Below are 26,229 nucleotides of genomic sequence, written 5' to 3' on the forward strand. Positions count from 1 at the left end.
GGATCTCAGGGTGTGTCAGGTATGGGACGTGAACCAGCCACTCCTGCCAAGTTATCTCCTTCCTCTGTCTCCATTGCTCACCTGTGTTCCCCTGCTTTTTCAGGTCTGACCCAGGCCCCATATCCTTTGTAAATCATTGTCCAGTAATTCTAGCATTTTTGCTCTTCGAAATCCTCTGGCATGTGCTATTTATTCCTCTCATTTTGGCACTAACCCTGTGTTGGAGGCTCCTTTAAAGTGAGGGCAGGGAACACAACTTTTTCTTTATTGCTCCTCTCCCCTTAATCGCACTTACTGCATCTAGTTGAATTCAACTTTCAGGAGTTGACAATGCAGCTGGAGGAGAAACAGGATGTGTTTCGGTCTCTACAAGATACAGCAGAGCTGCTGTCACTTGAGAACCACCCAGCCAAGCAGACTGTGGAGGTAAGTGACTTGAGAATGTGTGAGGGTGAAGTGCTTAGGGTGGTCATAGTGGAAGCATCCAAATCAGAGACTTCGTTCTGCTAAAACACCTGAACGAAGTGTCAGTGATCATTTGTCTTGGATCTTCTCTCTTTATTCCAGCTCCTGAAAGACTACAAACAAAGGAGAATAGGAGGAGAAACTAGAAGAGAGATTGACTCCTATTGAACCATATATTTTATTTTATTTTTTTTTTATTTTTTTAATTTTTTTAATGTTTATTTATTTTTGAGGCAGAGAGAGACAGAGGATGAACGGGGGAGGGTCAGAGAGAGAGAGGGAGACACAGAATCCGAAACAGGCTCCAGGCTCCGAGCTGTCAGCACAGAGCCCGATGTGGGGCTTGAACTCACAAACCGCGAGATCAGACCTGAGCCGAAGTCGGATGCTTAACCGACTGAGCCACCCAGGCGCCCCTGAACCATATATTTTAAATAGGCATGCGGGCAGATCCTGTCTCTTGTTGGTGTGGCACCTTTGCCCAGAGAAGAGAGAGAGAGAGTGGAGGAATCTGGGAGGGATTTATTCACGCGCAGGTTTTGCTGATCACTTACAGGTGACCCTTGAACAACATGGGTTTGAACTGCGTAGCCCTCTTATATGCGGATTTGTTTTCTAAATACTGTAGGATACTGTAAATGTATTTTCTTTTCCTTATGATTTTTTTAGTAACATTTTCTATGCTGTAGCTTACTTCATTGTAAGCATATAGTATATATACAGTATATGTACATGTAACATACAAAATATGTGTTTGTTGACTGTTCACGTTATCAGTAAGGCCTCCAGTCAACAGTAAGCTATTAGCACTTAAGTTTCTGGGGAGTCAAAAGTCATGTGTGGATTTCCAACTGCACAGGGGTTTGGTGCCCCCATCCCCTCCATTGTTCAAGGGTCAGCTATAGCTGCAATTGAGTGTGGAAGAGGCCTTTTCTATGTAACCTATGTTGGATGAAAGACAAGCCTGTTTCTCATGGGAAGCACTCCGCAGATGCCTGTCAAGCATCTCCATGTATCTTCTGTTGGCCTGTCATTAGCAGAGTTGGACTTGGAAGAGAGCATTGCACATGTATGTTGCTAAACCCCTGCCCTTCTGTGCATGTGCTTGGCTCTTGCAGGCTTACAGCGCTGCCGTCCAGTCCCAGTTGCAGTGGATGAAGCAGCTATGCTTGTGTGTTGAGCAGCATGTAAAAGAGAATACTGCTTATTTTCAGGTATGTGAACTTTGTGTTTGTGTGCGTGTGTGTGTGTGTGCACACGTGTGCACGCATGAGCATCAGAGAAGATGAGGAGAATACCCTTTTCCATTCAGGCAAGCAATTGTATGTACCTGTGTGTCCACACAAGCCTGCACATGGAAAAGGTAGGGTGAAAAACACATCTATATCAGTTAAACCACACTTTACTGTGTAAACCATCACTCCCAAAGCACAGCTGCTTAAAACTGTAATCCTTTAGTTAGTTCTTGACTATGTGGTTTGGTGATTTGGGCTAGGCTCAGTTGAGATGAGAAAAGATGATATTCTTATTTTATGTATTTATTTATTTATTTTTAAATTTACATCCAAGTTAGTTAGCATGTAGTGCAACAATGATTTCAGGAGTAGATTCCTTAATGCCCCTTCCCCATTTAGCCCATCCCGCCTCCCACAACCCATCCAGCAACCCTCTGTTTGTTCTCTATATTTAAGAGCCTCTTCTTTTTTGTCCCCCTCCCTGTTTTTGTATTATTTTTGCTTCCCTTCCCTTATGTTCATCTGTTTTGTCTCTTAAAGACCTCATATGAGTGAAGTCATATGGTATTTGTTTTTCTCTAATTTTGCTTAGCATAATACCCTCTAGTTCCATCCATGTAGTTGCAAATGGCAAGATTTCATTCTTTGTGATTGCCGAGTAACACTCTTGTGTGTGTGTGTGTGTGTGTGTGTATACATACATACACCACATCCTCTTTATCCATTCATCCATTGATGGACATTTGGGCTCTTTCCATACTTTGGCTATTGTTGGTAGTGATGCTATAAACATTGGGGTGCATGTGCTCCTTCGAAACAGCATACCTGTAACCCTTGGATAAATACCTAGTAGTGCAATTGCTGGGTTGTAGGGTAGTTCTATTTTTAATTTTTTGAGAAGAAAAGATGATTTTCTCATCTTGCTTAGCCTGTGGATGGCTGCAGGCAACTGGCAGGCAGGCTAGGGGCTGGTTGGTTGCAAATGGCATCACTTCCACGTCTGATAGTTGGTGGGGGTGATGGGGTACAAGGCCATGACATCTGTTAGGCTAGCCTAGGCTACTTCATGTTTGTCCCACAAACGACCAGAGAGAGTGAGCCCCAGTACACAAGCCCTTTTTTCTGCTGTCACATTTATTATATCATTGGCCAAAGCAAGTCATGTACCTGGGCCGGCTTCAAGGGAAGAAGTAGACCCTCCCTCTTGATGGGTGAAGCTGTAAAATCCCAGGACCATTTTTCTTTCTTCAGTCTATCACAAGGTCAAGAACATACTCCTTATTTTCAGATGAGGATGGGAGGAGGAAATAAGCTGTTGCCTCTGTTTGGGTTTGCCCTAAATTAAATAATCTTGCTAATCGTTTTGTAATCTTATCAGTGAATTGGAACGTTTGATCACTCAACCTCTAGGCTTTTCATGACACGCTTACCTCACAGCCAAGTGTCCTCACTAGCAGTGTTTCTGAGAAGGCGAAGCTGACTGACTTTTCTCTAGGGTTAAATAGGCTTTGTGGTTGTCATCACTAATATTTTCCCAGATGTGGTGTTTTAAGCCCTCAGTTTCCACTCGTGCGGATTTTGTAATGAAGTGTCATCAATCCAGGAGAGTAGTTACAGTGAGATTGCTTTTTCTTGGTTAACATCTGTGTGTCATGATGTGTTGAGCCCGAGATCCCGTTCCTATCCTCACAGTTCTTCAGTGATGCACGGGACCTGGAGTCATTCTTGAGGAACCTCCAAGACTCCATCAAAAGAAAATATTCCTGTGACCACAATACCAGCTTATCTCGTCTCGAGGACCTGCTCCAGGACTCCATGGTGGGTGTTGCCTCAGAGGGATGATTACTCCTGAGAAACAGAGTAAACCATATCAGCTGCTGCTGTTTATATCCTTGAAAGCTGTAGGGTAATGGGTCAGTGTTATAAAATGTGGCTCACATTCAAATAAACTTTAATCCCAGTTTGTTCTTATTCTTTTTTTTCTTTTCTGTCCTTAAAGAAGTTGCTGATAAGATTCCTTTGGGTATGCTATTGAAGTAAAGGCCTAGTCCTCTTCCCCTGAGCCACTTAGTGCCCACTATGCTTGTCTTTGCATTGTTCCTATTTTAATTCAAAAGTTGGGACCAAAGATGAGGTGTAAAGCATGAAAAATAGTGTTGAAGGGGATTAGGTGACTGACATCAAATTCTTTTTTCACTCTCTCATGCAAAGAGAATTAAAACAAAACCAAACCAATGAACTAGACCTGAGCCAAATTTTCCTCTGTGGTGATTTTGTTTTGCCAAAATGAGGTATTAGAATATTGATTTTAATTAAGGATGACGTTAAAATCTTATGTAGATATAATGCAATATTTGTCCAATTTATGTAGCAGTATTAACTTTGAGAAAATGTTTTTGCATCTGGTATTTACTCCAAATCAGTTTTATATTCATTTTCTCCAATGAATTATTCTTTCAGAAATGCTGATAATAAAATCAGAGCAGGAGTGTTTACGTGTATTGAATGCATACTACACAGAGTTGGCAGGACAAGGCCCCAGCTACGTCCCAAATTAAGATAGAAGAGTGTGTAATAGGGAAATTATTTTTTCTATATGAGAAGCCAGAGGATTCCCACATTTCGGTAGAAAATTATAAATAAGAGAACCAGAGAACCCAAAACATTTTTGTAGGTGAAAGTTGGGTATTTGTGAACATTAGTTGATTATTTATTGATTTATTTTTACACTTTCAGGTATTATTAACCTATGAATGGGTTCACATTCAGTGTTTTACCCGGGCCAATAATCTGTTAATTTAATGAACTTGGAATGAGGATAAAAGCCTGACTTTTTAGATGTTGTCTTTAGAATGTCTCTCTTGGAGGTACTTCAAGTTTGAAGGAGGAATATAATAATCCTTGGCTATTATCTCCTCCCTTCCACAGAGTACCTTCCTGTCTTAGGGTAACTTCTCTGCAATTGTTGTCATATCTTCTCTTCTCGAGGGTCGCTGCTCTGTTCCCTCCTCTCCAGGTCAGGGGCATCGGGTTGGCGGCGTCATCTGGGCATGAAGTCACCTGGGTCTGCTCCTCAGCTTTTCCTCAGCTTGTCCGTCAGGTTCGGGAGCATCTGTCATGGCTTCTGGTTCTTTTCAGAACTTTTACCACGCTGAGCACTTGGTCTCTGGAGCTTGAGATGTTTGGCTGTGGGTTAGACAGAAATTGACATCTTTATTGCAAGGAAACGGAAATGGGTAGACCAGCTGTCAAGTACGGAACAGTGTGGCTGTCTCCCTGATATATTCCATTCCTCTTTCTTAACTAATAAGTTAAAGTTGTATTTCTTCCAATCATGCTCCCGGGGACAGGCACAGGTAGTTTATTTAAGCATTTCTTTTTCTTTACTTGCATATTCTTAATTCTTTAATGGCATTTCTTAACATTATTAACTCTTTACTCTCATCACATCTACTTCCATCCTAAGAAAGTCCTCTTCTAAGGACTTTATATACCTCAAAATGGGCTTGACACATCCTGGTAATACATGAAAGTTATCTTTTACTCTCTAACACAATTGGTAGTACATTGCTACCAATTTTGTGGACAGGAAGTTCATTAGTTTTTAAGATAATTGGGTTTGCAGAGACTTGAGGGTTTCAATTTTGCATGATACTTCTTTCAAACCATTCAAATTTACATGAGCATGGCACAGCAAGACCCTAAAAGGTAAACCCTGAATCATTTGTCTCCACCAACAGCATTGCTTTATAAACTGTTGGTGGAAGAGCTAAGATCTTTCTCTAGAAAGTTTGACTCAATTTAAGAAAGTGAAATATTAGTAGTAGAGCTTGGGAGGTATGATTATTTAAAAATTCTTTAAAGAGCACAATTCTAGCTTCTCCTAAGCAGAAGGCAAGAACTGGCTTCTGCCAGTAAGAAAGCGAATAATAATAATAGCGACAGCAATGTTGTTATTATTGTTTTTAAATTTCCATGCTTTCTGAACCTTATTTGGGGAAATCCCTTGTTAGCTGTGTGTAGCTGTATTTGGCAGCTGGCAGTTCTTTTTTTTGTTTGTTTTTGTGTTTTCATTACTTTTGCATGTGGCTTCATGATTCATTGAAAAGGGCACAGGGAGAAAGCTGAACAATTTGAGTATAAAAGCACTTGGTAGAAGACAAATATCCTCTCCTTTTTTCTTTATCTTTGTGTTTCTAAGATGGCTCCACCAAGGATCCCTACTTAACTGAGAAATGACATTCTCTGAGGGAGTGGAGCACTCAGTTTTCTTTGTTGGCTCAGTCACCCTGAGTAGCAGCATTAATGTCTTTTTTGTGTTTCTTCTCACTTTGTAGGACGAAAAGGAGCAGCTTATACAGTCCAAGAGTTCCGTAGCCAGTCTTGTTGGGAGATCAAAAACCATTGTTCAGCTAAAGCCACGCAGTCCTGACCACGTGCTAAAGAGTACCATTTCTCTGAAGGCCATCTGTGACTATCGGCAGATAGAGGTGAGGAGGTGGAAAGGGTACCTCTGGCTCCAGAAGGAAGGGAGGGAGAAGCAAAACCTTCAGTTTAGGGGTGTGATAGAGAAAGGTCTAATGTTACAGATTTTTGATTTTTTCATAGAACTTAAACATTCTTTTAAAAAAGGAAAAAAAAAAAAAAGCCCAAACTCTATAATCTTGACCTGCTCCCTGCCTCTGTGATTGGTATCATCATCCACCCGATTTCCTAAGTGATGTCAGAAATGATACTTTGTAGCCCCTGAGCCATATCTTTGGCTTTTCCTCTCTTACACCCCACAACTAGCAGCCACACCAAATCAATACCAACTTGCAAATAAATATCCCTTAGATTAGATGTACTTCTTTCTGTCCCTGCAGCTACTACCCTGATTTAGACCATAATTTCTTTCACTTGAATAATGGCATTAGCCTCCCCAATCAATGCATTCTCTATTCTTCTACCAGAATGATCTTAAAAAAAAAAAAAAAAGAAGAACAATTCCCTAGTTCTATTTAGATGGCCTAAATTCCTTAATGTGGCTTCAAGGTCCTGAATAATCCTTCTTTACCTTTCTAGGCAAGACTGGGTCATGTCCCTTCCATGCATTCCCTGGTAAATTGCATTTGACATACAGTATTATAACTCTTACCCCCACCAGAATATGAGGAATATCAGCCATGTTTGTTAGTTTACCATCTTACCATTCTTACATCCAGTGGCCCAGCAAAATTCCAGGCACATAATAGGCTCAGTAAATATTTGTAATGCGTAAGAATGAACTTCTCTGACACTTTTCTGTGTCTCAGTATTTCTGTCTATAAAATAGGGATGAGGATGTTGGTTCCTTGTCTCCCAAGAGAAAGAATTGATGATTCCAAAATGCTTAAGCCTTTTCAAGGGATTTGAGTGGGATGACAAGGGAGGAAGAGGGAAGTATCACAAAAGCAAAGTTGTGATTATTCATGTCCCTTTAACCTTTGCCCTAATGGCTGTAGATGCAGAGAGATTGTTTCTGGAGGTCTTAAGACAGTCTCCTTAGAACTTGCATATACTAGGTTACTTGACCTGTAACAAATATTTAACAAACACTTGCTTCCTTGATTTCTTTGATGTCTCAACCTTTCCCGTGTTGTATATTTATATAAGGTTATCTTTTCATCAAAATCAGGAACCCTCACTAAGGGATGTCAGATCTCCAAAATGATTTTTTTCTTAAGGATTTCATAGCTTTGGGATCAGGCACCACATCATACAGGTTGTCAGTTTATCCACTAGCAATAACTTACAAGTTTGTCTCTTCAGATCACCATTTGCAAGAATGATGAGTGTGTGTTGGAAGATAATTCGCAGAGGACCAAGTGGAAAGTGATCAGCCCCACAGGGAATGAGGCGATGGTGCCATCGGTCTGTTTCCTTATCCCCTCACCCAATAAGGATGCCATTGAGATGGCCAGCAGGTAACTTGGTTCAGGGGCCACTCTGGACTGCCACATGTGCTGCTTGGCTTGAGTGAATTGATGGAGGGATGAATCTGCATTTGCAATCTTAAACAGAGCAGCCAAGTTTTAAAGTTTCTTTTGGGAAAGACTTACTATTAAGATAGCAAGTCTTGTGCTTGCAGCTACATGGTAGGTTTTCAGTAAATGCTTATGTTCAATTTGGTGATCATTCTTGATCATAAACAGTTAACTCTCAGAAGATTGATTTTTGTAGTGACAGTTAATTTTCTTCTTTATATTTTATTAAAGTAACATACATACATATTTTTTTAAGTTTATTCATTTATTTTGAGAAAGAGACAGAGAGAACCAGGGAGGGGCAGAGAGGGAGGGAGAGAGAATCCCAAGCAGGCTCCATGCCATCAGCACAGAGCCTGATGGTGGGGCTCAGACTCACAAACTGTGAGATCATGACCTGAGCCCAAACCAAGAGTCAGACGTTCAAGTAACTGAGCCACCCAGGCGCCCCTACATACATAGTTTTAAAAGCTGAATTACACCATGAAGCTTGTAATAAAAACCAGCTATTCCCTCCCCCACCCCAGAATTCTAATTTCCTAAGCCTGCTATTTTCAATCCTTTATTTTGATGTCACTGAAATTTTAATTAATGGGTTTTTTGGAGAGGGAGCAGATAAACTAAATGGGTTTAAAGTCTCCTATTTAAGTGAAGTCCTGCTTCTAATTTTCTATCTTATTCTTATATGTCACATTTCTTAATTTGAAATTCAAGGTAATGTGTGTGTTGAATATGTCTGTGTATGTGAGAGTTTAGAGTCTGTAAGTCTTCCAGAAGTTGAGATTGAATCAGGCACAGGATGCTTTAGAAAGAAACTTCTCCGGTCCTTCACACTGCAGTTCTTTTTTTGTTTTTTGTTTTTAATATGCCAGATAACTTTTTAAGTTGTTCTTAACTTTTGAACATTTTAGCAGTTTTGTGAATATATAGACCACAGTAATGTATTTTTAAGCATTGATATGGATTGTCGTTTTTCAACAATTCCAAATGGGGTTATTTTATCTCTACTTTTCTATATTACTTACCTTCACGGGTGTACCCTCTCTCTGACTTCTTGTGATCATTATATATACAGGTAACATTTATAAGACTGCTAAACATGCTGACATCATATTCATAATACCATTGTAAGTCCAAATTGTTTGACTATGTCAATTAATTTGGTTCTAAAGATTGCTGTGTTGTTATATTTGATTATTTGCCTTTCTCTGCTCAGCATATAAATCCAGTTCTGCTAAGGCAATCACATTTTCGCCCTGAAAGGTCTCTAATGTGGAGCTCAGGTTTTAGAATAGCCACAGCCAGCTTCTCTATTGTTTCTAGGGTCGAACAGTCTTACCAGAAAGTGATGGCCCTTTGGCATCAGCTACATGTTAACACCAAAAGCCTTATTTCCTGGAACTATCTGCGGAAGGACCTTGACCTTGTAAAGACCTGGAACCTGGAAAAGGTAATTGTGAAAAGCCTTCCCTCAGGCTCACATCCTATTGGCAAGCTTTTTTCAGAAGGAACTTTTTTTCATTACTGTAAGACTCCTGCCCACCCAAAGGGAGTAAAGTGGAGTCAGGGATGTTTCACAATTAGGGGGTCCTAGGAACAAAAAACAGCAGCCTGAATGGTTAAGGAAATTCCTGATGAAAACAAACAAGATCTCCTGTTTTCTTGGCCAACTAAAGGCTTCTTCTCACTCTGCAGCTCTTGTATAAATGTATGTTGTACAGGAATAATGGTGAACTAACCATTAGTCAGGGTTGTGTACAATAGGGCACAGTGGGTGCTTCTGGGGTGCTAGTAATATCATTTCTTGATCTGAATGCCAATGACATGGACAAGTTCTTTTTGTGAAAAAACAAATGTTTGCAGTTACGGTATATGCAGCTGATTTGTCTATATATTAAACATCAATAAAAAGGAAAAAGGGAGAAGGTATTATGTTCCCATTCTGTTGAAATTTCTTTTATTTCCTTCTCTCTGTGTCTCTCTTTAGCTTCGAGCCTCAGCACCAGGGGAGTGCCACCAGGTTATGAAGAACCTCCAGGCCCACTATGAAGACTTTCTGCAGGATAGCTGTGACTCTCTGCTCTTCTCAGTGGCTGATCGTTTGCGCTTGGAAGAGGAGGTGGAGGCTTGTAAAACCCACTTCCAGCACCTGATGAAGTCCATAGAGAATGGTGTGTGCCTTGGCAAGAGGGAGAGGAATGGTGGAATGAGAGCCCTGAAGGGTGCTGCTGGACCCTTCATACAGACTAGAAAGTACCACCTTTTTACCATTTGAGCTGCTAAAAACTTGAGATAGGGAAAAACTTATAGAGATGAATTCTGAAAATTAGATCATGGAAGAAGAGGCCTTATTTGTCATTGCTTATCAGCCTGTCACATTTTCTTGTGGAGATAACATGTTTAGATCCTTAACGATGAGTGTATAATGCAGGGAATTTAGGATCAGGCAGAAGCTTCCCCCCATGTAAGGCCTTACTTTCATTTGTGGAATATCAGGCCTGTTGCCCTCTGTCTGAGGGTGAATCTATTATTCTCAGGTTTGTTGATTTCTGTTGTGGTGGTTAATGGTATTCTGTACTTGTGCATTCACAGAGGACAAAGAAGAAACTGTGGCCAAGACGTACATTTCAGAGCTGAAGAATATCCGACTACGCCTGGAGGAGTGTGAACAGCGGCTGATCAAACGAATTCAGTCTCCAGCCAGTTCTAGGACTGACAAAGATGCCCGGCAGGATAGTGCATTAAGGATCGCGGAGCAAGAGGTAAGCATCGAGCAAGGTGGGTGCTGCCTGCAGTGCACATGCTTTCAGAGTGAATGGGTGTCAAGACAATATGGAGCCTAAGACATAAAACAATAGACTCATGGCATTCCTTCTCAAGAGTCCTTCCCTGCAGCCTATAAATGCCTTTACCTGTGGCAAAGAATGATTTCAACTCCCAGTGTGTCGCTGAATGTTGATTAGTTTTTTACACACTTGGGAAGGCAAACTGACTGGCAAATTCTTCTAAGCACTGCATTTGGGCTACATATTTTAAGACTGCGTAGTAGAGATGTTACTGTCTGCTCAAAGTTTTGGAAAACTTTGGAAGTTAAGTGATGTAGTACTTAACTATAATGAGTTTCCTGAAAAAGTAAAATGCCATCAAAATGTAGGGCAGTGTTTCTGAAGTAAAAGCAGCAAATATTAATTGTTTTGCTATGTGCTCATAGGTATGTAAAGACAGTAAGCCAAAGTCCTTGCTTTGGGCTTATAGCATAGTTTAAAGAAGAATAAAAGGTTGAAGTCACAATTAGAAACTTGAGTATAAGAGATGTCATAAGATAGTACCTAGGATATTTACAGATTTCTAAGCAAACATTGCTATAGGAAGTTTGAGTATTATTAGACCATTTCTACTTGGGATGGTATGAGAGCTCTTTAAAGAGTATAGGGGGTGCCTGGGTGGCTCAGTCGGTTAAGCATCAGACTTCAGCTCTGGTCATGATCGCACCATTCGTGGGTTCGAGCGCTGCATCGGACTCTGTGCCAACAGCTCAGAGCCTGGAGCCTGCTTCAGATTCTGTGTCTCCCTCTCTCTCTGCCCCTACCCTGCTTGTGCTCTGTCTCTGTCTCAAAACTAAATAAGCATTTAAAAATTTAAAAAAAAAAAAAAAAAAAAAAGAATATTAGATTTGACCTGGGAGCCTGAAGGAATGGAAAGGACTGGCTAAATTAGGAGTGATTTTTCTTACCCTTCTCAATTATTCCAAAGTGTAAAGAAGAGGATGAGTGGGCAGTGTAATTTTCAGTGGCCAAGAAGGATCTAATATGCCTGAATGAAGCATATCATATAAACCTGTAATTTTCATATTGAAACTTACTAGTTTTCTGTAGTCACCTGAAATCTGTTTGTCCCAGCAAAATAGAACATTCTAAGAAATGTTAATATTCAGCTCTTCTAAAGGATCTTCCTTTTTTTTTCATTAACTTTTTATTTTGAAGTAGTTTCATTATACAGAAATTTTCTTTTCTCATATAGCCTTCACCTGGATTCCCCAAATGTTGACATTTTTCTGTATTTGCTTTGTCATTTTTTTTTTACATATGTATACATCATAATAATCTTTTTTGGAGTGCCTGGATGACTCAGTCAGTTGAGCATCTGACTTCAGCTCAGGTCATGATCTCGCAGTTCGTGAATTCAAGCTCCGTGTCGGGTTCTGTGCTGACAGGTCAAATCCTGGAGCCTGCTTCACATGCTGTGTCTCCCTCTCTATCTGCTGCTTCCCCATTTGCGCTGTCTGTCTGTCTCTCTCAAAAATAAATAAACATTAAAAAATTTTTTTAAAATAATCTTTTTCTTCTTTTTAGAGTGAGTTCTGTACATGATACATTTTTACCGCTAAATACTTTAGTGTGCATTTTCAAAAATCAAGGGGAGTCCCTTATGTAACCAAAGGACAATGATTAAAATCAGGAAATGAACATTGATATAATGCTGTTATCTAAGACTTTATTAAAATTTTATCAGTTGACTTAATAATGCCTTTTTTGGGTATTCTCCACCCCCTCCAAATTTTTAGTATAGGACTCAATCCAGTACCTATCACACATTGTGTTTAGTTGCTGTGTCTCTTTAAATTTCCTTAAACTGAAATAATTTCTCAACTTTTTATCATCTTTCATGACCCTAACATTTTTTTAAATGTTTATTTTCGAGTGTGCCTGCATGCACGTGCAGGTGGGGGAGGGGCAGAGAGAGAGGGACACAGAGTATCCAAAGTGGACTCTGCACTGACAGCAAAGATCCCCATGAGGGGCTTAAGTTCATGGAATGTGAGATCATGACCTCATCCAATGTCAGATGCTTGGCCAACTGAGCAAACCCAGGCGCCCCAACCCCACCCCTAACGTTTTGAAGAGTGCAGGTCATTTATTTTGTAGGCTATTCTTTTCTTTGTGTTTATCTGAGGTTTCTTCATGATTAGATATAGGTTACACATTTTTGGCAGGAATACCACAGAAATGATTGTGTGTCCTCAGCACATGATATCAGGAAGCATGTGATGTTGATTTGTCCCATTACTGGTGATAACTTGTATTGCTTGTTGCTCTTTTCCCCTTTGTAATTACTACGCATGTTGTGGGGGGATACTTGGAGACCATGTAAATATCTTGTTTTACATCACACTTTCACCAACTAGTTTTTTAGCAACTAGTGTTGATTCTTGACTGAATTAATTATTAGTATGACTATTGCCAAAAGGTGATTATCTAATTCTGTTGTTCCTTTTACATTTTAAAATTTCTATTCTATGCCCTCCTCTCTTCCTTTTTTAAAAGTTATTTATTGGGGTGCCTGGGTGGCTCAGTCAGTTGGGCATACAACTTCGGCTCAGGTCATGATCTTGCGTTTGTGAGTTTGAGCCCCACGTTGGGCTCTGTGCTGACAGTTCAGAGCCTGGAGCCTGCTTTGGATTCTGTGTCTCCCTCTCTCTCTGCCCCTCCCTCACTTATGGTCTCTCTCTCTCTCTCTCAAAAATAAATAAACATTAAAAAAAATTTTTAAATAAAGTTATTTATTTATTTGAGAGAGAGAGCAAGTGGGAGAGGGGCAGAAAGAGAGGGAGAGAGAGAATCCCAAGCAGGCTCCCTGCTGTCAGTGTAGAGCCTGATGCGAGGCTCAGTCTCAAAAACTATGGGATCATGACCTGAGCCAAAACCAAGGATTGGACGCTTAACTGACTAAGCATCCCACGTGTCCCCTTTCTTCATTCTTTATGTCAGTATGGACTTATGGATTCTTATGTTAATGGTTTGTAAGTTGTTACTATCTTTATTTTGATGTCAGAATTTCTCAAGGGGCTATTGAGAGCCCCTTCAAGCTGGTATCTATGTCATTTTAACATGTCCCACCATTCTTTGAGTGCTTTCTTATTTCTTAACAAAATGAGATATTTCAGGTTCATCTTGCCTTTGCCAGCCCTAAGCCTGGAATCAGCCATTTCTCCAAGGAGTCCTGCTTCCTTTAGGTAGAGAATGCTATTTAGAAACCAAGATCTACATATAAGCATGCTCATTATTATTGGGGTGTCATTGTTTCTAGGCCTGCTCAGCAGATAGAGCTAGAAAAACACATACTTACAAACGCATAATGCACACACACATACAGGCACACCCCAATGTTACACACATGCATACTTATATGTATACACATATATGTGTATAGATGTGTGTATCATTATATTCACATAAATGTATCACAAAGGTAGACCAATATATTTATCTATCAATTTTTCTCTCTCACACACAGACATAACTGTGAATTCATATGTATCTGTCTCCATTTGGTTCCAAACCAACACCACAGGTCTCATTCTAACTTTTCTCGTTTCCATATTTGTAACTTCCTTCCCTAAGACTGAGAAACCTACTTTATGTTATTGCTCAGTTCTAGCATGTAGAGATGAGTAGGTTTAGAATTGCTGAGTCAATGCTACTAGAAAAATTCCACAAACCTACTAACTGGAGTTCAGTGTTTATTTATGGTTCCTTTTGTCTTTAGCCTGCACATTTGTCTATAGTCCAAATACTGTGTTCAGGAAATACTTGTGTGTGTTCTTCCCATTCTCCCCCTTCAGTGCTGTTTCACAGTTTTTTCAACTAGTCTCCCACATATGGGCATTTAGCTTGTTTGCAGTATTTTGCTATTACTTCTTTGTTCAATTCTGTCTCCATCTTTGTTGTGTGTCCTATTCCTGACAGCGTACCCAAGAGGACTTACAGCAACTGAGGTCAGACTTGGATACTGTTTCCACGAAATGCAACAGCTTTCTCCATCAGTCTCCATCTGGTTCGAGTGTCCCAACTCTGCGCTCAGAACTCAATCTGCTGGTGGAGAAAATGGACCATGTGTATGGTCTCTCCACAGTCTATCTGAATAAGTGAGTAGGCTGCAGGTTTGGATCCAGAGGGCAATGGTTTCATTGGAATGAGAAGGGGAAGTGCCTGGAGTGTTTCACAAACAATCCAGAGAGGTTGCAGATCTTGAAGAGCATGTACCCATGAAGAGAGACCTTGGCTTTCGCTCCAAGTAACTGGAGTGGGTTCCTTGGGGTGCAGCAAACAAATGTCAGTGATACAGAAAGAGAGATGGATTTGCATTGTTAGGAGTATTTCTCTTTGATTAGATAGCTCTGAAAAAAAGAAGGGACACTACACAATGAAAATTTAAAATTTTCAGTTAAGCTAAATACAGTCTTTGAAGATTTTCCCTCTATCCATCCATGACTTTGAGGAGTCACAGATCTTAGACTCTTCATAGTGTTGAGTGGGTTTCTGGCCTTATGTCATTTCTCCCATGAGTCCACCACATGTGTGTGTGTCCCAGTGTCACCTAGAACTTTATTTTGAATTGGCTGAAATTGGCAGCACATATATCATGCTTTCTTATTTTTATAAAACCCTGTCATCATCTAGTAATGGTAAAACTGATTTTAGCAGTACATCTTGTGAACCTCTCTATAGTGCTCCAAGTCTGTGGCCAAGCTCTTAAAATGTGTGTGTTAACGAAGGTGACCTTCCCCTCACAGGCTAAAGACAATCGATGTTATAGTGCGTAGCATCCAGGATGCTGAACTCTTGGTCAAAGGTTATGAAATCAAGCTGAGTCAAGAAGAAGCAGTACCAGCAGATCTCTCTGCTCTGGAGTCTCATCGGTCTACGTTACGGGTTGGTTGCTCTGAGTTTCGTAGGAGCTTGACTTAACATATCCATTGCTTTGGGTTAGCAGAGAAATGCAATTTTGGACAGCATGACAGTGATTTAAATTTGCATTTAAACTGGGCAGGATAGCATATTTAATATATTTTAATGTGGATCCAAAGAAGTTGGGACTGAGAAAAACATCTAGCTGGAAAGGGAAATAAATGACTGCCTTTCTGTTTTATTTTCTGTGATTTCCGTAAAATCACAGCTAAATCAGATACAATCAGTAGTTACACTTCTAAATTAGATAGCCAAGTTTCAAACACTAATTCTTTGCACATCTCTGTAATGTACTGCCTGCCCTTGGCCTCCCTGTGTGCATGAGGACTGTGGAGGTATTTCTAGCGCAAACATTATAGAGTTTGGCTTGTGAATCCCAGATACAACGCAGAGCCAGTTATAGGCTATGTTCTTGTTTGCTACCTTAGTCTGAGTCCTTTTTGGCATAGAATATATTTAACCTGTTGCTGTACTTGTCCTTTTATAGCACTGGCTTAGTGACGTGAAGGACAAGAATTCAGTGTTTACAGTCCTGGATGAGGAAATTGCCAAGGCCAAGGCAGTGGCAGAACAACTGAGTCGTCTGACTCCAGATCGAAGCCTGGATTTGGAGCGCTGTCAGGAGAAAGGCTCCCAGCTGCGGGAACGTTGGCACCGGGTCATTGTCCAGCTCGAGACCCGGTGAGTGGTGGCCTCACCCTTTTCTCCTATTAGGATTCAGGGACTAGGTTTTAAACAGAAAGCTGTACATTCTTATTTAAAGGCAGGATGTGATAGAGAAGGGTACAGATTAAATGAATTCTGGACAAGATGAATGACAGAAAATTGGGACCATCAACCCCAAAGCAGACCTGAGGCTGCATTTGGTGAAGCAGTGATGGTCCTGTTAGCGATGCTTCTCCTGTACCAGTTTTTATCTAGTTAAGCCATGACGACAGTGATGTTTTGGGATATAAACTGGAAGGGTGATAATCTTTTCTCAAGGCTAGATCTTGAGTTCTGGTTCTTGTTTTATTAGTTTTGAATCCAACTATGAGCCATTTTTCATAGTGGAGCTTTGCAGAATTTCTTGCTTCCACTTTCATTTGCTAATTCAGTGGTTTTTATTTCTTTTACTTGAAGTCCTGCTTCTGATGTCTGATTTGAATAGGAAAGACAAAATTACCTTACTGAGGCTAGGCTGGATAGGCAAATACAGAGAGGGAGGAGTTATAGTAATTCAAAAGTTTGGATTGATACTCTGTAATTGAATTACTATCCCAAGTCTGGTTGGACTCACAAAAGTGATATAAGAAACTGTTCCTGAAATTAACTGAAAGTTAGTATTTTCACCCATCTTTCCCCAAGAATTTACAGCGATTCCTAAATCATAACTGTGGTACTCCAACGGGTACTCTGTCATCAGGAGACAGAAGTGTACAGCCAGCACTATCTTATTGGCAATCCTGGTGATCCTTGGCAGCCTAGGTAAAAAAAATTGACAAGGATCATCATGGGATGCCAGGCTCCAAAGCAGTGTCCAGGGCTAGCATGCAAAACTGGTTTCTACTTACTTTCACCCCACAGGGCACTGTTTACGTTCATAGGTCTCCGTTGGCATTGTACTACTGTTTCCCCAAAATAGACGAATCCTCTGTGATCAAGCCCAACTGGAAGAATGGGATAAGGAGGGAATTGCCCCATTTACTTTATTGTGTTTGTACCAAGGTGTCTAATGGCAGTTTCTTTCCCTATGCTCCTCCAGCCAATCTGAGCTAGAAAGTATTCAGGAAGTTCTGGGAGATTACAGAGCCTGCCATGGAACTCTCATCAAATGGATTGAGGAAACCACTGCCCAGCAGGAAATGATGAAGCCAGGCCAGGCAGAGGATAGCAGAGTGCTGTCGGAGCAGCTTAGCCAGCAGACGGTGGGTATAGCAGTAGCATGGTGAAAGTTGTGTGCGGGGGCGGGGGGTGGGGAGGAGTTAGTTCATCATGGAAGGAGGTGAAAAGCTAGCAATTAAGCTTCCCCCAAATAGCAAGGTATTCTGAGACTCCTCTTCTGAAAATAGTTCAAGCAAGATGGTCTCAAGATGATACTGGTTTTGCACTTAGGCCAGACAGACTTGTAAGGTCCCTTTGAAACCTGAGTTTCAGAGACTATATATTGAAACCATAGGTGGACAGATTAAAATTATCTTGCCTCATTTATTTCTTGATACTGCATTTGATTTTATTAGGATTAGAACATGGGGCATGGAAAACCAGGAAAGATGTAACTGGACAAAAATTATTCAAAGTGGTTTTTACTTGTTAGTGTTTTGTTGTTTATCTTGTTTAACATCACAGTTTAGAGTATGAAGTCTGGTGTTAAATTGCTTGGATTCCAGTCCTGGCTCACTCACTCACTATAAGACCTTGACCAAATTACTTAACTTCTCAGCATTCTACTTCCTCATCAATAAAATGGACATAGTCCATTATTTGTTTAACCTATTTCACTCATAAAGTTATTGTTGTTAAGGTTAAATGAAGGGATACATGTAAAATTTGCAGAGCAGGGTTTTTGAAGTGTGGAGTCCAGACTAGAAGCATCAGCATTACTGAGAGCATGTTAGAAATGCAAGTTCTCAGACTTACCCAGACCTACCAAATCAGAAACTCTGGAGGTGGCCTGGCAAGACAGTGATTGCCTCACAGGTGATTCTGATGTCGCTAAGATTTGAAATCTGCCTTAGAACATAATAAATGATCAGCTGTTTTGATGACAATACGGACAATGGTAATGTTGTGATACTTTGGTTTCCAGGATCTGTTTGCAGAAATTGAGAAGAATCAGACAAAGCTGGACCAGTGTCAAAAATTTTCCCAGCAATACTCCACTATTGTAAAGGTAACTCTACCATATCCCCAAAGGCATATAAATGATCTCTAGCAGAGAAAGATCTCCCTTGTCATTGTCGGGTTTGCTTTTGGACAAGTAAGCGCTTCTGTGGGGGGGGGCTGGCCCAATCCTCCAGTTAATGCACATGTGTACTTTTCATGGCCCTACATTTGAGGATGCTCAGAGTAGTACCAGACATCAGCTCTGATTCAAGGAATCACACTTTAGATGATCCACAGGTTTTTTTAAACTTGCCATGTCAGAAACAGAATGTTTTGGATTTCCTCTCCCATGTACTTCTCAGGTCTCGCCTATTTCAGGAGTGTCCCATTTTCCCACTTGCTGAAGCAAAAAACCCAAGAGTTACCCTTAAATCTTCTCTTTACCTTAAACTTTATGTTCTGTCTGTGAACAGCTTGGCTTCATCTTCCAATATGTCCTTGATCTATCTCTTGTTACCCACCCACCTGTCCCCATTTCCCTGTTTCACATCTGAGTGAGGAATCTTCCTTAGACTCTTCTAATCCTCTGAGCTGATCTCTTGCTCAGCCTGCCCCATAGGCTATTTTCCCACGTAGTAGCTACACCCACCTTTTTAGAGCATACTGCATGTCACCGAATCTCAGACATTGTCAGTTATAAGCCACACCATTATCTTATACACTACCAAAAAAGAAGAAATTCTGCTAATTTTGCAAATACCATTGATTGTAAGACACATTCTAATTTTAGAGATACTAAAATGTGGGGGAGATGTGCACCTTACAATAGCTCAAGTATGGTAAATTGGATCACGTCAGTTACCTGCTTAAAACTGTCTAGTGACTTCATATCATACTCATAATAAAAATTTAAAGCCGTGTATAGTTTATGAGGCCATGCATGATCTGGTCCCCCTTCCCTATTTCTCTGATAACGTCTCTAAATAAAAATGACCTGAGATTATTATATATTTATTTGTTTATTGTGTTCCTTCCCACTAGAATGTAAGTTCCAAGGGAGCAAGGTTTTTTCTAACGTGTTCTCCACTATGCATATAGCACTCAGAACAATGATAGGTAATAGTAGTTGCTCAACAAATATTCTATGAATGAACCCATTTCTTTAGTTAATAACTAAAGACTTGGTATCACAAAGAATTGAGTTTAAATCCTAGCTTCACCATTTTCTAGGCTTAAAACTTTATGCAAGTACTTAGCCTCTCTGGGTGCCTGTTGCTAAATCTACAAAATGGAATCAGTACTTCACTGAATGGTTATAAAGATTACCTGGGATAGTGTATACATAGGACATTGCCTCAAACTTAAGATACATTCAGTAAATGGTAGCACCTGCTTTTATTATTGTTACCATTTTATTACTACTAATATTGTACTATTATAGTAGTAGTAATAGTAATAATTTTTTTTTTTTACTGCTGCTCTAGACTGCTTAAGGAACTCATTCCGTGTTTTTTTCCTGCCTAGAGTTTTCTAAGTAGACAACAAAAAGCAGGGCATTCCAGTCCAAGGGAACTGCATAGTCAAAGGCACAGAGGAATGGAAATATAATGATTATAGGAGGAAATAGCAAATAATTCTGACATAGCTAGATGGTGTGTGGTACATAAGAAGCAGTGACTGTGGAAAATGAGAAGGGAAAGTTGAGGCCAGCCTATGAAAGGCCTTGTTCAGTTCTCTTGGCTTTACTTTCTCTTCTTGTTCCTCAAAATGGGGTGTTAGAATCAGGAGCATCAGTATCATTGGGGAGCTTGTCAGAAATGCAGAATCTTTAACCTGCCAGATCAGGATCTCAGTTTCAACAAGATCCCCAAGGTGATTTATGTGCATGTTGCTATTTGAGAAGCTCTGCTCTAGATCATTAAAAGCTTTCAAACAGAGGAATGAAGTGATCATCATTGTGTTTTAGAAAAGCTATTCTGGTGGCAGGATAGAAAAGAAATTGAGAAGAGAGTAAAGGCAGGAGAGTAATAAGAGGCTCCCTGGCACCCATCCGTATGTGATAGGAAGGGGTCCTGGATGAGGACAGCACTCTCAGGATGGCAGAGGCGATATCAGCATAGCACAGCAACATGAGAAGAGCATCGGTTTAGGATCTCTCTGTTACTCACCCACTGAGTAGTCAGGGAGACGCACTTCCTGTCTCTAGGCCTCAGGTTCCCAATGTATGAGAGGATGAGGATGGTCAGCAAACTATGACCCACAGGCTAAATTGAGCCTGCACACTATCTTTCCGTGGCCCATGAGAAATAGCAAGAAAAACCCCAAAAACCAAAGAAGAAGAATACTTCATGACACATGAAAATTCTATGAACTTCAGCTTTCAAGTGTCCATCCATGATGGTTTATGATAACACCATCACACCCTTTCATTTACTGATTGTCTCCAGTTGTCCTCCCTTACAGTGGCAGAGTTGAGCAGCTAGGACAGAGCGTATGGCCTAATAGTTTCCACCTGGCCCTTTAAGCAAAAAAGTTTGCTAATCACTGGTTTAAATGATCACCAAAGTGCCTTCCAGCAATGAAATACTATGATTCTGTTCCATGAGTTATGTTGCATGAGTATGTGTAAATGTGGTGAAATGTCTTCCTCTCCCAGGACTATGAATTGCAACTGATGACATACAAGGCATTTGTGGAATCACAGCAGAAATCCCCTGGCAAGCGCCGTCGCATGCTTTCCTCCTCAGATGCCATCACGCAAGAGGTGAAAGGGTGGGGAAAGGACATGCCACTGTCTTCCCTTAAGGAAAGATTTGTTTGTTGGGGCCCTGACAGTTTGATTTAGGGTTCACCTTTCTGTTGAGCATGTGATTTCATGAAAACTTCCTCTCATTTTCAACTATTTAAATATACTTTTCCGGAAGATAATTTATCTAAATTGTTTTTCTGAACCATAGTTCATGGACTTGAGGACTCGCTACACAGCTCTGGTGACCTTAACAACTCAGCATGTAAAATACATCAGTGATGCGCTCCGGCGACTAGAGGAGGAAGAGGTGAGGATGGTTGGGTCCTAAATCATTTTGAAAATAGAATTAAAAATCCTGTGTTTCCTCTTGCAAAATTTAAAGTGCACACACAGCCAATTTTCATTATTCACGTAGTCATGTTTTGTGAAGTTACTATGCACACCACATTAGGGAATACTGCACTCTTACACTTAGGGGAAATACAGGGTTAGGTTCCTGTGAGCCTCTGGTCACACATTTTTGTCAGTGAATAATACATAACCTTGTTTTATGTGTGTTTTTGTTTTAAAATACCTTATTTAATATATTTTGTTGATTCAGGCCAAGAGCACTATACCTCACACCTAATGAAGTTTATTTAACATACATTTTCTCTGTAAGGCATTCACAGCCTTCTTTTGCCTAGGAACATGAGATAGCACTTCAGCACTGTGCTTGCGTCCATTTTATTTTATTTTATTTTATTTTTAAAATAAATCAATTATTTTTTTAAGTTTATTTATTTTGAGAGAGCGTGAGCATGAGTGGGGGAGGGTCAGAGAGCGAGGGAGAGACAGAATCCCAAGCAGGCTCCGTGCCATCAGTGCAGAGCCTGATGCGGGGCTTAATCTCACAAACTGCAAGATCATGACCTGAGCCGAAATCAAGAGTGGGACGCTTAACCGACTGAGTCACCTAGGTGCCCTGCTTGGGTCCATTTTAAATGGTGAAATCACCAAAAAAAATTGTGAAAAAACATGATACTAAATAGACTGTGAAAACAATACTTGTTTATAGTATAAGAGCTGGAACGAGAAGGTACAGTGTCACCCTCAGCTGGGAACATTGGGCATATCTGGAAAAGACTACAAAATTGCTATAAGTATTGACTTTGGAGTTACAAATAAATTCTAGTGAGTAGAACAAATTCACAAATACGGAATTTGAATAATGAGGATTGACTGTATAATGTCCCAACTCTCCCTCTTCCAAGTGTCTTCATTGTAGATATATTGTAAATATGAAGAAAGGAGATATGAACAAAGATCCTTAATAAAGCATAATTTGTCAATGGGAAATAGTTGGAAACATACAAATTCCATACATTGGGATGCTATGAAACTGTTAAAATTATGAAAGAGATTTATTATATATTGTGTTCTTAAAGTAAGCTAGAGAAAAGAAAATGTTAAGAATATCATGATAAAGAGAAAATACATTTATGTAAGAACTGTATTTATGAAATAAAATGCGTGTATAAGTGGACCCACCCAGTTCAAACCTGTGTTGTTCAAGGGCCAGGTGGACACCAAAATTCTGGGGAATGAGATTAAAGGGATATATGTTATGCACTTCAGATTATGTGAATTTGTTGTAATGAGTATATAATCTTATACAAATCTACGTCTTTGCAAAATAAGTTTCTGTATGTTGCTCACTTTTATAAAAGAAACGCTTTGGAAATACTAACTCATACCAATTTTTGCCTATGCGAATTAGCAAAAAACTTCCTTTATGTCATAACTATCTCACTTAATCTCTGTAGACTTCATTCTCTTTACCTGTAAATCTAAGAATCATGAAAAAAAGATGCTATATTTAAAGGATATTTAAATATCAGTAAATAATTATTGAATATGTTATGTTAAAAAAATTGTTCTTTTTTAGAAAGGTGCTAACCTAGATATGTTGAATTTGGCTACTAGTATCACACAGTTAAGCACCTATGAACAATGTTCTAGGCTGGGTAAATTATATTTATCTTGGGGTTATTTTAGCTTCGTACTGATTTAGGTAACTTTTGTGTCTCTATTTTAGGAAATCAGAAGTCAGGCCAGTTTAATAAGACATTGACCAAGATACTGATTTTCTAATTCCTGTTCTAGAAAGTTGTAGAAGAGGAAAAGCAGGAGCATGTGGAGAAGGTTAAAGAACTTTTGGGCTGGGTGTCTACCCTAGCAAGGAACACACAAAGCAAAGCTACCTCATCCCAGACCAAAGAATCGACGGACATTGAAAAAGCTATTTTAGAACAGCAGGTGAGTAGAAGAGCCATCTGTCTCTTAATAATATGTAAGAATGCGTTAGATGGAATAAAACAAATCACATATGGGCCATCCCAGGAATGATATTCTCAATAAATGTTAACTGCCTAACTTAAAGAAATTTAAGAAGTCATCCTATTTGTACTTTACCTTCTTAATCAACTTTATATAGCTTATTGGTAATAAAAATCTGACCTAAGCTAGGTTTTTCCCTAGGATTTTTAAAAAGTTATTTCAAATAATTTTGATTCTTTGATCTATTGGGTTCTGAGGCTATACTCTTTGTTTCTACCACCTAGGTTCTGGCAGAGGAACTGACAACCAAGAGGGAACAAGTCTCTGAGGCCATTAAAACGTCACAGATCTTCTTGGCCAAGCATGGTCATAAGTGAGTATTAAATGAGAAATTTTGGCACATGTAGGGGACTGAATCTACTTGGCTAAAACTTAAGGTCACAGGGAGACTGGAGAATTTAGGGCTGCAAGAGCCAGATTATGAAGAGCCTCATTGTTCATGCTGAAGAGTTTGCATTTTACCTTGTTGACTATGGGGAGGAGTCTCTTCTATATGATTGGATTTTGTTGATGAAGATTTCTAGAACAGTTTTACAGAGAATACATTCACAAAGTGGAGGCCCGAGACCAGTAAAGAGGCTGTTGTGATAATATGGGCGAGAAATGTTGAGGGTGGAGAAGGGCAAGAATTCAAAAGTTATTAAGGATGATGAACTTACAGGGTTTGGTGACGAATGAAGATTGTCAGATATAACTTCTAGGTTTCTGGCTTAGGTCTCTGAATGTATGGTGATGTCACTAACCAAGATAGGGAATACACGAGAAGGTGTGGATTGAGGGAGAAGGCAGCTTTATTCTTAGACATTATGAACCTGAAGAGCCCACAGGACATAAGAGTGGAAATACTTAGAATGTATTAGAAGGTACCTCATATGTTAATTTATGCCTTACATAGTTCCACTAAAGTTGTCCAATGGGGAGGTGTGTATGTAAATTTAGAATTAATGAGAGAAGTCTAAAGTGATGCAGATCTGAGTCATCAGCATAGTAGAAACCATGAATGGATTAGTTTACAAGGGTTCAAGGGCGTCTTGGTACTTTTCAGCCTGTAAAGGAAGCCTTATAGAAATAGAGGGAATATTATGAGTAATACTTTAGAACCTATGAGAGAATAGTGTTCCAAAAAGGAGAAAGTGGTCAGAGGTCAAGAAAGACTGAGACTGAGATGTTTCTCTTGAATTTGGCAAGTTGGAAGTTTTTGATGACTGATGAAAAGTTGAGGCATGATGTCAGATTCAGTATGACGGGGAGTACATGAGGTGAGGAAGTTAGTGATAGCAAAATTAGACTACTCTTTCAAGAAGCTTAGCCATAGGAAATGGCGGTAAATAATACAGTAAATAATTAGAGTAGAATATACAATCAAGAAAGACCTCTTCTTGAAAGATCAGAGGAACTTAGCTATGTTTATGGACTGAGTCTCAAGGACCAAAAGGGAGAAAGAGATTGAATAATAACAGGAGAGGGGTCCCAGAGTTATAGGAGAGGACACAATTTATCAGTGGGTAGAAAGTACAACCCTAGACCAGAGTCAAGACAGCTTTTCCTATGAGGTTTGAGGAAAAGGAGATTAGGAAAGGTGTGGATAGAGGTAAATATGTAAGGAGTGAAGCCAGAAGGTGAGTGAATTCATGCCCAGTGGTCTGCAATTCCTTTTGAAATAGACTGAAAGGTTGTTTGCTGTGAGGATAGCTCCCTCACAGGGCAAAGGAATTGGGATTGACTGGGGCCTCCAAGAAGGTTGTCAGGAAGCTCTCAGGTCCACTAGAGGCTGGAAACCAGTAGGATCTCCTCCATAGGGTCTCCTCCCTCCCCCCACCCCAAGACACACACACACACACACACACACACACACACACACACACACACACACACAGAGGATATACTTAGCCTGCAGGCAGGAGCAGAGAAGTCCAGTGATTCTATTGATCTGGGGCAGGAGTTTAATCAGATTAGCAAGGACAGAGTGCAAGGCTAATAATGGGGAGCTAATAGAGACTATGGACTGTGGGGTCTGGACTACAAAAAGAAGATACTGAAGATCGTAGGGAGGAATGATAGATTAAGAAAAAAGTGGGAGAGTTAAGGAGAGCTTAGGAAATCTCAATAAGTTGATGGGTAGTTGCAAAATTCACCAAATCCAAGATTGCGATTACCTCTAGGGAGAAAGGTAAAAGAACAGGGTTGGTGACAAATGTACATGGGACTTTGAATATATCCGTAATGTCTTATTTCCATGAAAAAGATCTAAAGTATATCTGGTATGATACTAAAACTTGGCAAAGGTGGATAGTTGGGTAATAGGTAAATGAGAGGTTATTTTCTCTTTTGTCTGTTTAAAATATTTTATTTTTAGAAGAGAACGTTTTTCCCTAAAAGAGCTTCAATGTTTCATCTTCTAGGCTCTCAGAAAAAGAGAAGGAACAAATATCTGAACAATTAAATGCCCTAAATAAGGCTTACCATGACCTTTGTGATGGTTCAGCAAACCAGCTTCAGCAACTTCAGAGCCAGTTGGCCCAACAGACAGAACAAAAGGTACATTTAGTTTCTCTCTCCAAATAGGAAAGGTACCTTTTGAATGGTATGAAAGCAGCTTTGCTGATTGAGAATCATGTTCACTAGCTTTCCATGACCAATGTGACTTAATTTTTAACCTCACCATAGCAGCCATTTGTCTTGTGTTTCTCTACTGGGGTTCCATGATGTATTGGTCAGTCAAGAACACTAGAAGGCACTTATGGCCAACACTGTAGACCTGATTTACAGTTTCTGTTTCTGCCATTTTATGGCAGACCGCAATTGAAGAGAATATAAATCCTATATTATATCTGATCACAGGG

General features: G+C 39.9%; 1 protein-coding gene across 29 annotated transcripts in view; it reads left to right on the plus strand.

Annotated features, from left to right (window-relative positions):
* Window positions 1–26,229, plus strand: part of MACF1 (microtubule actin crosslinking factor 1) — a 328,483-nt gene that overhangs the window by 178,676 nt on the left and 123,578 nt on the right. For all 29 annotated transcript variants that reach the window (XM_027059599.2, XM_053211857.1, XM_027059590.2 and 26 more), the window contains 18 exons: window positions 322–426; window positions 1,584–1,679; window positions 3,393–3,518; window positions 6,038–6,190; window positions 7,491–7,645; window positions 9,029–9,155; window positions 9,693–9,876; window positions 10,298–10,467; window positions 14,452–14,630; window positions 15,279–15,417; window positions 15,941–16,134; window positions 17,198–17,360; window positions 18,242–18,325; window positions 20,915–21,022; window positions 21,216–21,314; window positions 23,153–23,305; window positions 23,611–23,699; window positions 25,789–25,924. In XM_027059599.2, coding sequence (XP_026915400.2) covers window positions 322–426; window positions 1,584–1,679; window positions 3,393–3,518; window positions 6,038–6,190; window positions 7,491–7,645; window positions 9,029–9,155; window positions 9,693–9,876; window positions 10,298–10,467; window positions 14,452–14,630; window positions 15,279–15,417; window positions 15,941–16,134; window positions 17,198–17,360; window positions 18,242–18,325; window positions 20,915–21,022; window positions 21,216–21,314; window positions 23,153–23,305; window positions 23,611–23,699; window positions 25,789–25,924 — 2,460 coding nt within the window. The remainder of the gene's footprint in view (window positions 1–321; window positions 427–1,583; window positions 1,680–3,392; window positions 3,519–6,037; window positions 6,191–7,490; window positions 7,646–9,028; window positions 9,156–9,692; window positions 9,877–10,297; window positions 10,468–14,451; window positions 14,631–15,278; window positions 15,418–15,940; window positions 16,135–17,197; window positions 17,361–18,241; window positions 18,326–20,914; window positions 21,023–21,215; window positions 21,315–23,152; window positions 23,306–23,610; window positions 23,700–25,788; window positions 25,925–26,229) is intronic.

Source organism: Acinonyx jubatus, chromosome C1 (genome assembly GCF_027475565.1).
Source record: "Acinonyx jubatus isolate Ajub_Pintada_27869175 chromosome C1, VMU_Ajub_asm_v1.0, whole genome shotgun sequence".
NCBI lineage: Eukaryota > Metazoa > Chordata > Mammalia > Carnivora > Felidae > Acinonyx > Acinonyx jubatus.